Source organism: Malus domestica, chromosome 01, assembly GCF_042453785.1.
Source record: "Malus domestica chromosome 01, GDT2T_hap1".
Lineage (NCBI taxonomy): Eukaryota > Viridiplantae > Streptophyta > Magnoliopsida > Rosales > Rosaceae > Malus > Malus domestica.
In genome coordinates, this window is record NC_091661.1 from 30439300 (window position 1) to 30454356 (window position 15057).

General features: G+C 37.4%; 2 protein-coding genes and 1 pseudogene across 2 annotated transcripts; 2 read left to right on the forward strand and 1 right to left on the reverse strand.

Annotated features, from left to right (window-relative positions):
- Positions 1-4115: 4115 nt before the first annotated feature.
- LOC103443302 (hevamine-A-like) lies at positions 4116-5120 on the forward strand (annotated as a pseudogene).
- Positions 5121-5142: 22 nt separating this feature from the next.
- LOC103445324 (G-type lectin S-receptor-like serine/threonine-protein kinase At5g24080) lies at positions 5143-8808 on the reverse strand. Its single transcript, XM_029104197.2, has 5 exons — positions 8528-8808; positions 6600-7954; positions 6335-6515; positions 5700-6153; positions 5143-5590 (listed from the first exon to the last, which is right to left on the reverse strand). Exons 1-5 carry the CDS (start codon positions 8785-8787, stop codon positions 5249-5251), a joined length of 2592 nt encoding a protein of 863 aa, XP_028960030.1. The 5' UTR covers positions 8788-8808; the 3' UTR covers positions 5143-5248.
- Positions 8809-11694: 2886 nt separating this feature from the next.
- Positions 11695-14212, forward strand: LOC114825469 (long chain base biosynthesis protein 1-like). The gene is made up of 8 exons (XM_070820518.1): positions 11695-11833; positions 12022-12084; positions 12226-12310; positions 12437-12520; positions 13187-13301; positions 13413-13508; positions 13715-13856; positions 14059-14212. Exons 5-8 carry the CDS (start codon positions 13248-13250, stop codon positions 14106-14108), a joined length of 342 nt encoding a protein of 113 aa, XP_070676619.1. The 5' UTR covers positions 11695-11833; positions 12022-12084; positions 12226-12310; positions 12437-12520; positions 13187-13247; the 3' UTR covers positions 14109-14212.
- The last annotated feature ends 845 nt before the right edge of the window (positions 14213-15057 follow it).

The window sequence follows — 15057 nt, forward strand, 5'->3', positions numbered from 1 at the left end:
GATAATCAATTTCTCATAAAACGTTCATAAAACATAATCATTAAATCATGTTTTTCATGTATGCATTTCTACTATTAAAACATGCATTTTAAAAGAGGTCCACTCATAGATACTTCGTCGTCGAAGAGCCACGCAAACTAGTGAAGACAGAAACGTCACAATATATGCACCTAAGCACATAAAGGGTTCAATTAATAAAACTCTATTATAATTATTGAATTTGGAAAAATGGACTTTAAAAACGGATTTAGGACGTCGAATTATCCTAAGTAGGGTCCCCGGTAAATATCCCAAAGTAAACACAAAGAATATTCCTTGACGGAATATTCCCTAACAAAATATTTGCTAACGGAATATTCTTCATAAAGGGTTTAGGCCGGTTAGGGTTTAGGGTTTGAAAGGTTAAAGGGTTTAGTGGGCCGAAGGCCCTAGATTAAAAGGGTTTGTGTTAGGCTTTTAAAATGGTTGGGCTTTAAGAGTTTGAGTTTAGTTTCAAACAAATAAAATAAATAAATAAAAGGGGTTTGGGCTTTCGGGGGGTCATGGGCCTAAGGCTCGAGTTCTAAATGGCCCAAAGGTCTAAGTGACAAAGGGTTAGGGGTTTAGGCTAAAAAAGGTTAGGCCTAAATTCAGATTTAGGTTTGGGTTTAAAAAAGGTTTTGGGTTTGGGCTTAAAAGGGCTTGGACTCAGCAGCCCAGTCCAAGGGCATGGGCTGGGTAAAAAGGGTTTTGGGTCTAAGGTTTGTGGGTCATCGGACCCTATTGAAGAAGAAGGTCGGATTTCAACCAGAAAATTGGATAAACTTTAAACGTTCATAACTTTGTCAATAATCAACGAAATCAATTGATTCAAAAACGAAAATCATAGTTCTCGACGAGACAAAGAGAATGGTACCTTTCACGACGTCTAACTCATCGTGGTTTGGCTGGAAAAGGCCTCTAAATTTGTGGAGTTCGTTGGAAACTGGGTAAGATTCAAATGGATTATAACTTTTTCAATACTCAACAAAATTGGGTGAAACAAAAAGGAAAATTGTAGTACTCAGCGAGATGAAGAGATTGATACATTTCATGCCGGCCAACTCGTCGTGGTTTGGCCGGAAATTACCTCAAAAGGAAAAGTGCTCGTTGGAAAATTTGGAAAAGCTACTTTGAGCTATTTTCTGCGATTCACACTAAACCCTACACTGTTGGAAATTTTGAGTAGAAATTTTATTATCCCAGATTGGCCATTCCCAAAAGGTTTTCTCACTTTATAAGGCTTTATCCCTTATAGAAAATGATTGGAGTGATAGATCTTGGAGAATAAAATTGGGCTCACCCTTGGGGTTAGGCTTTGAATTGTACTAATTAATTGGTAATTAATATCTAATAATTAAATTAATTAATTATTTTTAGATTAAATTAATTATTTTTAATTAATTTCGAATTTAATTAATTATTTATTTTTTACCAACATACTCATCTTTTCAGATGAAGTCTGACGTGTGGTGAAAGAACACAGAAAGCAAACACCCCTCTGAGAAGATGTCTCCCAACAGATGCATCCATTCCTCATACCTGTTGCGAACATGCATATTTATATTATATATGCATCCATCTGCATGACATTTAAAATATAGAAAATATCAAATTCTTCTTCTACATTCCTAAACCTTCTTACTGAGAGAACCACACAGAAATTCGTCAGAAGTTAAGTTTTCCGGTGCTGGAATTCTAACTTGATCGTTGAATCCTAGTGACGTAGACATCCGTAGAATTACAAGCACTAAGTAGGGAAGAAATTTCTGTTTCAAGGACATTACAGTACGCAAGTCTCGATCTTCAAGTTGTCTGTTTTATATTTTTGTTTTGTTCATACTCTGTTAATTTTCTATTCGTATTTATTATTTATTAGCATATATAATTATATCACAAATTGTTGACATATATCCAACATACATCACTTAAAACAAGCTTCGATCTAAACCTAAAACATAACCCAAGGGTTTCTAGAAGCTTACCAATGAACAGTCGGAGAAGACAATGAACAGTGACACCGTCACTGTTGGGGTTCCACAAAGGTTTGCTTGAGTTTTCTCAAGGTTCCTATGTCCAATGGTGTTGGTTTGGGGTTGTTGTTGTTGCTTATGTGAGTGACAAAATCTAGAAGAGAGGGAGAGATCACAGAGGGAGTGCACGGGGAAAAAGAGGTCCGGGGGTGAGGGAAGATAGAGGGAGGGAGCTGAGAGAGTTGTGAGAAATGGAGAGAGGATTGAGAGAGAAGAGAGATGAGAGGCTCGGGGGACAAAAATAAGGGGTGGGCCCCTTGGGCTCACCAATTAAGATCAAAAAACAATTTTTTAAATAAAAACCTAAAACTTAGTAAAATTATAAACTAAAATTGGGGAGGGGTTTTACAATTAATCATCGATTTATACTGTTTAATTGTCTTAATACTTAGCTACCATTAGGATCTTTAGAAAAGTAATTTGATGCAATTTTGGTCGAAGGTCGTCCCTGAAATTGACGAAGGCTTCTTGTGATTAATATGTGCAAGTTCACTTAAAATGAATACGACGTCTTAAGGGTTGTATGGTTTTTCAAAAGGTTTCACAAAACTTAATGAGTCATGCATGTTTAGATTTGATCTAAATACTATAGACAGGTTGCATGTTTGATATACGTTCGATGTTGGGGGTCCAAGTATGCATATTTAGGGGTGGAAAAAAAATCCCGAAAATCCCGAACCGAACTGAAAAAATCCCGATCCCAAACCAAAAATTTTCCAACCGAAATTCACAATATTTTCGGGATGATTTCCCGAACCAATCCTGAATTTTCGATACGAGATTCAACATTGGCTTCTCGATATTTTAGGAATCTCATACCGAACCGAAAATATATAATATTAATTTATATATATATATATATATTTGTACATATATATTATATATATTATTCTTTTATAATTGATGCTAGTAGTTCTAATTCATGCTCCGCAACCTGGAATGCCTTACACCTTGTATATTTTTCATGTTCTGTTTGATATTCATTTGGATTTTATTATTGTTGCTGCCATGGCTGATGATTTTAGAAGGCTTGATTCTTTTGTCTCTCAACAAATTGCAAAAAGGGTTTAATTAATTTGAATTTTGACTCTGATAAAAACAGTTAGGCATGCCAGTTTTAGATTAAATGGTAGTGTGAATGAAATGACATTCCTTGTTCATGAATGTGTTATTGAATTATATATTTGAAGAACAATTCATAATATCGTATTTCAATTTGGGATTCCCGATTTGTATTTGGGATTGGTCTTCAAATTCCCATCTCGAAAAATTTCAGTTTGGGATTCGGGATACTAGTTTTGATATGGTATCCCATACCAAACCACCCCTAGGCATATTTTAGGAAAACCTAACCTTCAAAATATGCATATGTAATTCATAAGTAATTGGAAGGACTACATAAGATTGTTAAGATGACAGTGAAACCCTAGGCTTTTACAATTTAATTTTCAAAAACCGTTTTCTTTTAGTTTATTTTATTTTGTCACTTTATTTAATTATTTTCTATTAAATTCGTTTTTATTATTTAAATCACAAAATCACATTTTTCTCAAACTTTGTTTTAAATAATTAATTAAGATTTGATTTAACATAAATTATTCATTTAATCCCTGAAGAGAACGACCTTACTAGAATCATCTATACTACAATTACCTTGTACTCTTTCAAGTATTTAAAGTATTTTTATCCTTATTTTTACTGGTGGTAAAAATCCCTATCATTTCCCTATCCACATGACTTTTCTTTTGGAGGAAAGAAAAGTTATATAACAACGTCCGAAAATAAAATGACATTTGATTAGTTCCAAAATTGTTTATAACTTTAGCTATTAACGGATACACAATGTATAATTATTGAATTACAACTGGACAAGTGCATATAGACAGTGCATTTCATATCAACTCACTCGTGCCTATGATTTACAAATTATAAATTAACTAGACTACAAAGAAAGACCTGCAGCTGCGTAAATGTAATGTCACGCTTCAATGAACAATTGAACATAATGTCACAAAGCACAATACCTACGCTACGACAATGGCTCTCTCTCTCTCTCTCTCTCTCTCTCTCTCTCTCTCTCTCTCTCTCTCTCTCTCTCTCTCTCTTCCTTTATATAACACCACCTCTTTCATATCATTTCTCACCAGAACTTCCACAAACCACTTGAAACTATGGCTTCAAAGTCCACAATGTCCATAGCATTGCTCTCTTTAGTGACACTAGTGCTGGCTCTCGGGGCTAATGCCGGTGGAATCGCTGTATATATTGGGGTCAGGATGGTAACGAAGGCACATTAGCTGAAACATGTGCTTCAGGGAATTACCAATTTGTAAACCTAGCTTTTCTCACCACATTCGGCATCGGCCAAACCCCCGCCATCAACCTAGCCGGCCGGTCACTGTGACCCAACGACCGATGAATGCACCAAATTGCCCAGAAATCAAGTCATGCCAAGCCAAGGGGATTAAAGTCATACTCTCCAGAGGAGGAGCTTCTGGGAGCTACTCTCTAGCTTCAGCTGATGATGCAAGGCAAGTTGCAACTGACTTGTGGAACAACTTCTTGGGAGGGCATTCCTCGTCAAGGCCGTTGGGAGCTGCAGTATTGGATGGAATTGACTTTGATATTGAAGGAGGGACTGACCAACATTGGGATGACCTTGCTAAGTACCTATCTGGATATAGCAAGAGAGGCAAGAAAGTCTACTTGACTGCTGCACCACACTGTCCCTTTCCTGATGCTTGGGTTGGAAATGCACTTAAGACCGGCCTCTTTGACAATGTTTGGGTTCAGTTCTACAACAATCCTCCCTGTGAGTACACTCCCGGCAATGTGGATAATCTCGAAATTGCTTGGAAGCAGTGGACTTCAGCCATCCCTGCACATAAGATTTTCTTGGGGTTGCCTGCTGCACCTCAGGCTGCTGGTAGTGGTTTTATTCCTGCTTCTGATCTCAACTCACAAGTCCTTCCGCATATGGAGATGTCATGCTTTGGTCCAAGTATTATGATGATCTTGATGGATGAGTTTATGCAATTCAATACTATTAATTTCCTAGGTTTTTATGAATGAATGTTATGAGCTTGAGTAAAAGAATGAATTAATGCAGTAACTGAATGTCAACTTTGATGAACTAAAACTGAGTTTGAGTACAAGACTAACTAAATATGGCCGGTTATAACACGATTTCTAGTTGACTATCTGGGGGACATTGTGGAGTAACTACATGTAGCTTGAGATGAAGAAGGATGGGTATTGATGGTGAAGGAGCTGGATTGATTGAATTCTCTCTTCATGGCCTTGTACACATGATCTAGGCCTTCCTCAATTAACTCCAAAACCGTTTGGGGCATTGGTGGCATGTTGATGCCGACTGATCCTTCCAACATTCTCACCACTTCCCCCATTGTTGGTCTCATGAATATCTCATCTTGGATGCACCAAAAGGCAACTTTCAAGGCTCTCAAGAGTTCTTCTTCTTCCACCGCTCCTTCGAGTCTCCTGTCTGCAACTTTCATGGGATTTCCACTTGTCATCTCCTACAATCATGATTCAAATTCATTACATAAAACCAAAGTTTCCACAAGATTTGAAGGTTAACAAAAATTTTGCACAAGAAAAAGAATTCTAAGAAATTTTATATTATACCTTAAAAGCCCATCCAGGATAGAAAAAGTTATCTGCATCAAATGACATGTCCAGGTTTCTTCGACCGCCAACGATCTCTAGAAGAAGCATACCGTAACTATAAACGTCAGCCTTGACGGTTATAGGACGGTTACTCACCCACTCCGGAGCCAAATAGCCTCTTGTTCCTCTGACCATGGTAACAACCTGTGAGTGCTCTCTTCCCATCATCTTAGCTAGTCCAAAATCGGAAACTTTTGGACAGAAATTTTCATCTAGCAGAATGTTTTCTGGTTTGATGTCACAATGTATAATTCGATCTCGGCATTGCTCATGAAAATATGCAATTCCTTGTGCAGTACCCACGGCTATATCAAAGCGTGATTGCCAATCTAGCACCTTATCTCGGGAATAACGTGAGCCAAATATCCATTTGTCCAGTGACCCATTTTTCATGAACTCATAAACTAAAAGCCTGCCAGCACGAGAAAATATGTTCCGTTTTTAGATCAATCAATTATAGCATCTTAGAATGTCTACTAGAATTCAGAAAACCATGTGTCACTGGCTACAAACATTTTAAGATTCATAAGAACCATTAACTAGCTTTTTGAATACAAAGAGAAGTGTTTAGGTTTCTCAAAGTTATTGCTTACCGTTGTGAGCTCTCGGAGCAGTACCCGCATAGACGAACCAAGTTCATGTGATGCATGGAGCCAATGGTGTTCACTTCGGTTATAAACTCCTTCTCCCCGTGTGGCAAAACCCTTTCAAGTTTTTTTACGGCAACCAAAGTTCCATCTGCAAGGCTTCCCTTGTAAACACTCCCAAATCCCCCTGAAAAGTAGCATATAATTACCAAACAGAACCAACACTGTAAGAAAATAGCAAATTACTATTATGTATATGGTCCATTCTTACCAGTTCCAAGAAGCTGTGAGAAGTTCCACGTACGAATTTGTAATTCGCGGTAACTAAGATTAAGCGGAGCACCAGACAAGATTACCAAGCTTTCCAGTGTTCTCTTCAAGGATCTCCTCCTATGCACATTGTAATATAGCAAAAGACATAGGAGGGCAACAAGGAAGGTCATGCTGAGAACAATAGGAATAACCAGAACTTTTGTTCGCCGATTACCAGACCCCTTCGAAGACTCCCCGGATCCTTGTGCATCGCCCTCTGAGCCATTAGACCTAATCTTCACAAACAGAGTGGAACCAGGATCCTCATAGCCACCAAAACCCAAGCTTCTCAAAACCCAACAGTATGGACTTTCGTCATCAAGGCTGTAAACTGAAGCAACACATTCACAATCGGTTAGACAAATATCTCCACATTTTGATACATTATCAACATCGCTGTAGTTTGCTATGACTGAAAATTCTGGAAAATAGTAATTGGTTTGCTGCACCGTTGAAGTTCTAAACTGGGATGGCTGATAATTACTCCGCGGATCACATTTTCCAATAAGTGACGAATTTTCTGAACACTGACTTCCCCCATCTACCATATAAGTCCCCGGTAGACATGTGCAAGAAGCATTAGTCTTACTCCTATCCAAATTACATATCCCATTGCCACAAATTCCAGCGATGTCACATGGTGTTGAAACTGCAGCCCACTCTGGCACCCATTGCCTTGACCCGTTAACATCATTATCCCAACGATACAAGCGCAAATTCCCATTACTCTCGAGAATCAATCTTCGAAGAACCGATGATCTGGTTGATATGTTTGATGCTGCTGATAGTCCCCCATTATCACCATCATTCTTGTACACATAAACAGCTCCATCTGATGACTCCCCATACACAATTCCAAAACTTCCTGCTTCATCTAAAACCGCTACAACATCCCCGGTTACATTTGATATGTCTGGTCCGTTCCAATAAGAATAGTTATAGTATGATTCAGGGGAGGAATTGTATAAAGTTTCAGGCACGTTGTAAGTCAAGGCAAGGCTTAAAGAAGTGCGTTGTTGAAGCATTTTGAGTGCATAGTAACCACCATGTGAGGGGGACTTAGAAGTTGTTAGCTCTAAAGAGACTGAAAGAGGTTGGTTTGGGAGGAGAGTGTCAGATGGGTGTGAGAAACTCTGCCACACCGGGCCCTTGACATCATTGTAGATAACGAAATTTCCGGATTCTTGCAATGTTGCGCCTTCAACACCAGTGCCAGAGGTGTTTGAGGTCCACGTGGTAGCGTCTCCATCCGTGAGGACAAGGTTTCCGGTTGTATCAAGCTCTAGGATTGCATTGTTGGAGACGGCTGAGTTCCTATATATTTAGACGATTGAGAGAAAATGAAATTTGTAACCTGCAAAAGCTATTGTAAAGACTAGAGATGGGGGGACTGGTTTGTGATCTTTCTTTTTTTTTCCTTCTAATTAGTCGAAGTCTATTAATCATTCACTTTATATGCAACATTCTATATGCAAGATATTCGGCAAAATGATGGATCAAAGTCAAAGACTGATAACATATCGATCAGATATCGAAAAATCAGATCATTTTAACAAATGCCATTTGTAAATTGATCACTTCAACTAATTTTTCAGGATATTTTTTGTTCTTGGACTAGTTAAAGTATGATACACATAAAAATTCACTAGCCTTGTAAGTCAAACATAACATTTTCATTCATCTTTCTTTACTGACTTTTTCATGGACACAAGTTTAAAAAATTATTAAGCAAGTTATAATTCAATGAAAAATAAAAAGAAAACACATAAAGAGAGAGAAATATATTTGCTTTCGTAATATTTATCGACCTAGACCTACTGGTTAAGATCTCGTTTTGTCAATTTGCTTTTTCTAGGGATAAAAAGGAGGAGGTTTTGGATGATTAACCTGTTAGCAGACCATACTATGGTTCGATCTCCGGGAAGCTCGGCAAACCAAATAGCCAGTTGAAGTCTGTAGTCATCGTCCGACGTTGGAGTGAACCCTAAAGCAAATGTGCCATTATCTGAGACCAGCGTTTGGTTCTCTCTAGCCAACAGCCTTGAACCCAAACCAATCCGGCTAGCCGAGCAGGCATCAAACCCAGCTACAACCAAGAAGAACAGTGCCACCAAATAAGTAGAAAAATAAGTAGAGGCCATTGCCATTGGAAGCTAAAATATTGGCCAGTGTGTTATTTGTTGAAGAGCTGATTAAGCTAGAACAAGGGAAAAAAAAAGGTGGCTGTGCTATTTGTGAAACCGGGAGGGAGAGGAAAACTGTCATGCACGGAAGATATTTAAGAAATCATGACACGTCTAAGTACTGGTGGGTGAGCTAAATTTTGAAAAAAAGTTGCACCAAGATTTGGTCGGCCGACAGGCGCATCTGGATACTGGGGTACGTGGTGAATGAAGGCAGTGTGTTCTTGGATATTGGACGTTCGGAGTTCTTCAGTCGTGGCCAACCGGTAATACGAACTTATATATCGACACGTAGTTCTAATTATTTGCATGAGAATAAATTGTGGCTTTCACACCCATATATCAGTGGGGATAGATATAGAAGTAGATGGTGAATGATTAAGTTCACTTTGTCTTTTGCTCATATTATAACATTTTCGATTGCTAAAATTCAAAGTATGTTGAAATTCTTATGTACACCATGTATCCCTATATAGAAGTAGATGGTGAATGATTACGTATACCACGTGTCCTTATATAAATAGTGGGTTATATGTGTTAAAAGGTTAATAATTTAAAAATTAAAATTTTCCACCACTTGCATAAAAACACATGGTGTATCATACGTGTTCCCGTCACAATTAAAAATTTCTCGTATTTAAGGCATGCTAATTCTAGATTGACAAATATGTATATTGTAGGTTGTAGACAGTTGACTTAATGCATATTAATAATAGTTTAACAAATATACATAGGTAAGACAAGTGGATGACTGTCTGGTGGTTATGATTTTTCTCTTCTCTTCACTGCATTTTGGGCTCAAACTTATCTCCATCTCAAACACAAACGATTCTAATAGCAATACTGGATATTAAAGTCGTAGGCGAAAACTAAAAACAATCTCAAATAAAACAGGAGAATTACGTGGTTTGGTGTGGAAGCCTGTGTGTATATGCGAAGCATGGTAAGAAAATTCCACTAAACAAGCCTAACAAAACCAAACGAAAACGGAGAAGACTCTCCCAAACCGCTCTATAACTCTCAAACTTACAAAGTGGCTCTGACAAAACTGTCACAAATTTGCCACTACAAAATAAACCATCCTTAAAGTTCGATTTATAGAGTATAGAAACGAGGGTTACATAGGAATGTAATCAGGGAACGAAACTCAATCCATATAGGACACAACTTAGCCTAAATATAATTCCAAAATGAAGCGGCCCGCAAAAATTTTCGATCCACGCACTCGAATCGCCCACCACGATCTCTATGGTACCTACTAAAATCCTCGTCGGTGCTTACTCACTGGACCTCTTGGTTGTCCAGCTCCAAATGGTTCTATTTTTGAGCTATACCACAATCACCTCTCCTAAAACTCAACATCCCCCACCGCCCCACGCAATCTCACCACCACTTCTCGTCCAAGAAACCGCCAAACGCACTCTCTCAATCTCACAACTTCAATTTCACATTTGGTTCCATAGAAAGAGAGAGAAAATGAGGCTGATGGGGTTGGGCAAGCTTTTGGATTTTCTGAATTATTATTTTTTATTTTTCTAATTTTATTAAGTTAGCGCTATTATGTTCAAGGGTTATGTGTCAAAATATACGAGATTGACACTTATTTGGCATGCAGCATTTTTTATCACCATCATGCTATGATGTATATACTCACCACATACTTGTAGTGTGTCATTTTACTTAATTCTAGTTAATTTTCACATTAAATGTTACTTTTTCAATTTGGAAAAAAATTAATCAATGTTAAGTAAAATGACACGTATCAAATGATTAGGTGTATGATGAACTACATCATTGTTTATGGTGGTGATCAAAATTACTTTCCATGTGACACAAAGGCATGGTACAGAAGACTTGAAGGCCATTTTTTCTACCCACATTACTCATGCTACCATTGCTTGCCGCTTGTCCTACTAATTAATTATGGTATGCTAGAGAGAAAATTTGTAGACCAAATAAGAATAAGTATGCTTATCAATATTTAAATAATAATTTAGTCATCAACTTCCATATCATTTAGCTTATAAAATTGTATCTACAAATTTAATTTCTCTTACATTACTCATTAATTATGGTTAAATCTTTTTTTTTTCTGATGAAATAATTATGGGAGAGAATCATTCCTTTGACAGTTTACTTCCACTTTTGCCCCAATATTGTTATGTAAGAATTTTGAAAAGAAGGCCTAGGTTTGAGTTGACAGTCTCTCTTGATGGGCGATTTATGAATGAAAAAAAAAAAAAGTTAAAACCCCTTCTGTAAATCGTCAAAGAAATAACTCCCAGGCCTAAACTTTTTCTCACAAAAAAATCAAAAATTACTTATTCTAAAGTAGGGGGAGGGCAGGCACTGTTCACGGTTGTTTTGATTTTGCTTTATTTACAACAATGCCAGCCGAATGTGGCTGGGTTGGGAGGGTGATTCTCAAAAATTCAGAGGGTAATTTTGTCTTTTGAGGTCAATTCCTCCCCCCTCGATTTTGCTTTATTTACAACAAAACCGTGGGATTTTGGGCTGGGTTGGAACGTAGTTATTAAAAGTTAGGAGGGTAATTTTGTCCTGTGCATTTGAGACGGATTGGGGTGGGTTTGGGTTTGCTGTCATTCCGTGAGGGTTTCGGGGATGGGAGGCCATGCCTCCGATAGAGAGGGAGAGAGAGAGACAGAGCGAGAGAGAGGTGTGGGGATCTCAGCGCCATTGCTACAGATCCTCGATTTCATGAGTGGGAGAGGGGGGACAGTCAGAGACAAGTATGGGGGCCTGTAGTTAACGGGACACGAGTCTCAGGAGTAGAACCCAACCAGCTCTCATCTCTCACTCTTCCTCTCTCTCCTACGCGAGCCCTCTCATCTATCACTCTTCCTGTTTCTGTCCTCCTCAAACCCTAGCAGCCACAGCTCCATCTCTTCCGTTTCTCTCATCCTAGAGCAGAAGAAATATGGAAAATCAGGGCCTTTTCATTTGCTTCCACAGATTTCTCGAGCTCCGGATCGCTAGCCTCCGTATGAAGGTTCGTCTCTCTCTCTCTCTCACTTTTTAATCTTATATATATATATATATTATTAGGACAAATAGAACATTTCATCTGGAGAGATTTTTTTAATTGATTGTTGTAAAATTCGATTCTTGCTAAATGCTTTCTTTATTTTTTGCTGATTTGTGTGTGGATTTTTTGTTTGATTTCATTTTTGGTTTCAGGAAACGTTTATCTTCTAATTTTAGGGTTTTGTTTTGGGAGTTTGCAAACGCTTTCTGGGTCAGGTGTGTAACCTATCATTAACAATTTTTTTTTATTTTTTTATTTTTTATAATTAAAATTGAAAGATTGCTGAGGAATGGATTTGCCTGCGGTTATATAACTTATCTTTAACCATTTTCTAATATTTTTTGTGTTTTAATTAGAATTCAAAGATTGTTGAGGAATGGATATGGCTACGGCTTAGTTGTGAATTAGTGGTGCAGCGGCAACTCCTAAGTTGCTATTTAGGTAAAATATCAGAGCTCCCCCAATTTGAATTTTCAATTCTGAATTTCAATTTCTAGGGTTCATTTCGATTTGGGTTTTTTTTGGAATCTGATCTTTCTTTGGTATTTTTGTTTATTCCGTCGTCAGTCATGGCCTCCTGAGATGAAAGAGCCATGGGCGTGCATGGCTGCTACTGTGTTTGCTTAGTGTGAGAGGCTGATTTGCTTTTGGGTTTGTGTTTCTCTTGCTAATTTTGGATATGTTTGGATTATTTTTTTTTTTGTTTTTGCTGGGGTTGTCATTCTTTAAATTTTTGTAAATTTTCTATGAAGAGTTGAATATTTGTGCCTGTCCAGGGTTTAGGTTTCGCTGAAATGTTCATATCTAGGATTAGATTTAGAAAAAAAATTGGGTTTTGAGCTGGGGCTTTTTTGCTTTTTGCTAATTCCATTGTTCCAATCTGCTTCTTACTTATGAAGATAATGTATTTTCCTGTATATTGTTTTCCCTTTTTTTCGTTGGTATTTTTGGTGATTTTCCTGTATGTTGCTTTCCCGTATATCAAATTTTATTTATTCATTTTTTATATGTTGTGAGCTGTTTTATGATTCAATCCAGCATCATCCACTTTCACAAAATAGGTTGCTCATACTTCAGTGGACACAATTTTTTAAGGTTTTTCTTAAAGTCTTGGTGTCATGTTACATTTTTAGGAAAGCTTCCATCTCTACGTGAATCACTGGCAAATAGAAAAACAAACTGTCTTTTCAGCATTCAACGTTGTCATTTGCATCTTGACAAATTGTCTTCAGTTTTTCTGAGAACTTCAATAGCTGAATGCAATTAGATGTAGGTTGATTTTATTTGAATTTTGTTTCCTTTTAATAAAATTTGCAGAATTCTGGCCAAATAGCCCCTTTAGACAAGATAGTTGAATTGAAGGAGAAATATAAGTTTCATGTGTTATTGGATGAGAGTAACTCATTTGGTGTGCTTGGAAAATCTGGAAGAGGTAACTGAATACTGTAGGATTCCGGTATTTTTAGAAACCCGTCTTTTTTTGTATCTCTCATAACTATTGATCCATTACCTGTTTGTGATTTCTGGTGGTGTGATTTTGCAGGTTGAAAAATTAGATATTATTACTGGTGCAATGGGACACGCATTAGCCACAGAAGGAGGATTTTGCACTGGAAGTGCTAGAGTCACCAATCACCAAGTATGTTTACCGAATACACACTATTAACCATTTATATGATGTCTCTGTTGATAGATGAAATTTTTAACAAGCAAATGACTTTCTTATCTTTCTATTTTAGTGAATGCTTAATTATGTGCTCACAATCACTTATGTGCATGCATATATTAAACAAAAAGCGTCAAAAGTTTCTAAATGATAAAATTTTGGGATATGGTATTTGGCAGCGATTGAGTAGCTCTGGGTACGTCTTTTCTGCTTCTTTGCCCCCATATCTTGCGAGTGCTGCCATTACTGCCATTGATATCCTCGAGGAAAACCCTGGTCTGATAACAAAGCTGAAGAAAAATATTGCCATATTATGGAAAGGTATGTTCTTGATCTCTTATTCACTTGCATGTAGTTTGATGTTCTTTATTCTGTATCTGGACAGTTGTCAGCGCCGTGGTGTGTACTCATCACTTGATCAATTTCCTTGGCATCCCCTTTGCGTTGTGAGATCACTTACTGCCTGCCTTGCATTATGATTCTCTTGATTGAGAAATGTGACGTGATGTGATGTGGTGTGCAGGATTGTCAGCTATACAGGGCCTCTCATTCGCTAGCAGTCCAGAATCCTGAATTGTCTTCCTCAGACTACAGAAAGCAGATTCTGTGAATCCTTTTCTGTCCTTTTCTGCCTCTCTACTTTTAATTGTAATGGTTGCGGTTATGTAGTTGTTGAAAGAGCATTCCATCTTTGTGGTTGCCTCCAAAAAGTCATCGCTTGATAAATGTCGTCTTCCATTAGGAATTAGATTGTTCGTCTCTGCTGGCCATATGTAATCCGATCTGTTCAAGGCAGCTGCATCCATGAAAGGAGTTGCAGAATTGGTGCTAGATTATATAACCAAGCAGATTGTCATTTTCTGAAGGCGGTATGTCTTTTTAACCAAGCAGAATTGGTGAAAAATTGAACCCAATAGAATATAGAAAATGAAGTGTTTAGAAAAGAATTTTTTTCAATTCAAGTTGTCTTTTTCTTTCTGTTTATTTAACTTCGGATTGGCTGCTTTATTTGTTTTTCTAGATTATATATTTTGATATTCTCTAAAAACTTATGTATCGTCTACCGTCACCTGCTTCTGCTCCTCAACTTGCTTCATTTTTAATTTTCAAACTTTATTTTTTACATGTGAAAGCAATTGATTGCCTTCTTTTGGAAAAATGCTAATGGAAAACTTTTTCCCCGTTTCTAAATGATTCTCATCTGTTTTTTTGCAGTTTTCTATAGAGGTTTAGTTGAACATGGAGACAATATCCGATTGCTTGAAGGCAGGAATGTCTGGTATTGCTCACCTGGTATGTTTAATTTTCATTGTTCATCTGTCTGATTACGCTTTTTATTTTTGCTATCTCCCTTCATCTATAAACCGTCTGAGACTTATCTATCTCCATTTTGGCGATGCAATTTCTTCATTGTGGAGATAATACTGTGTGATTGTTTTGCTTCTGGTAAATCTTTTATCTATTTTCCGTCTGTTCCAATTTGAATTCCCTTTTTGGATTTTATATGCCGTTGATTTTACTA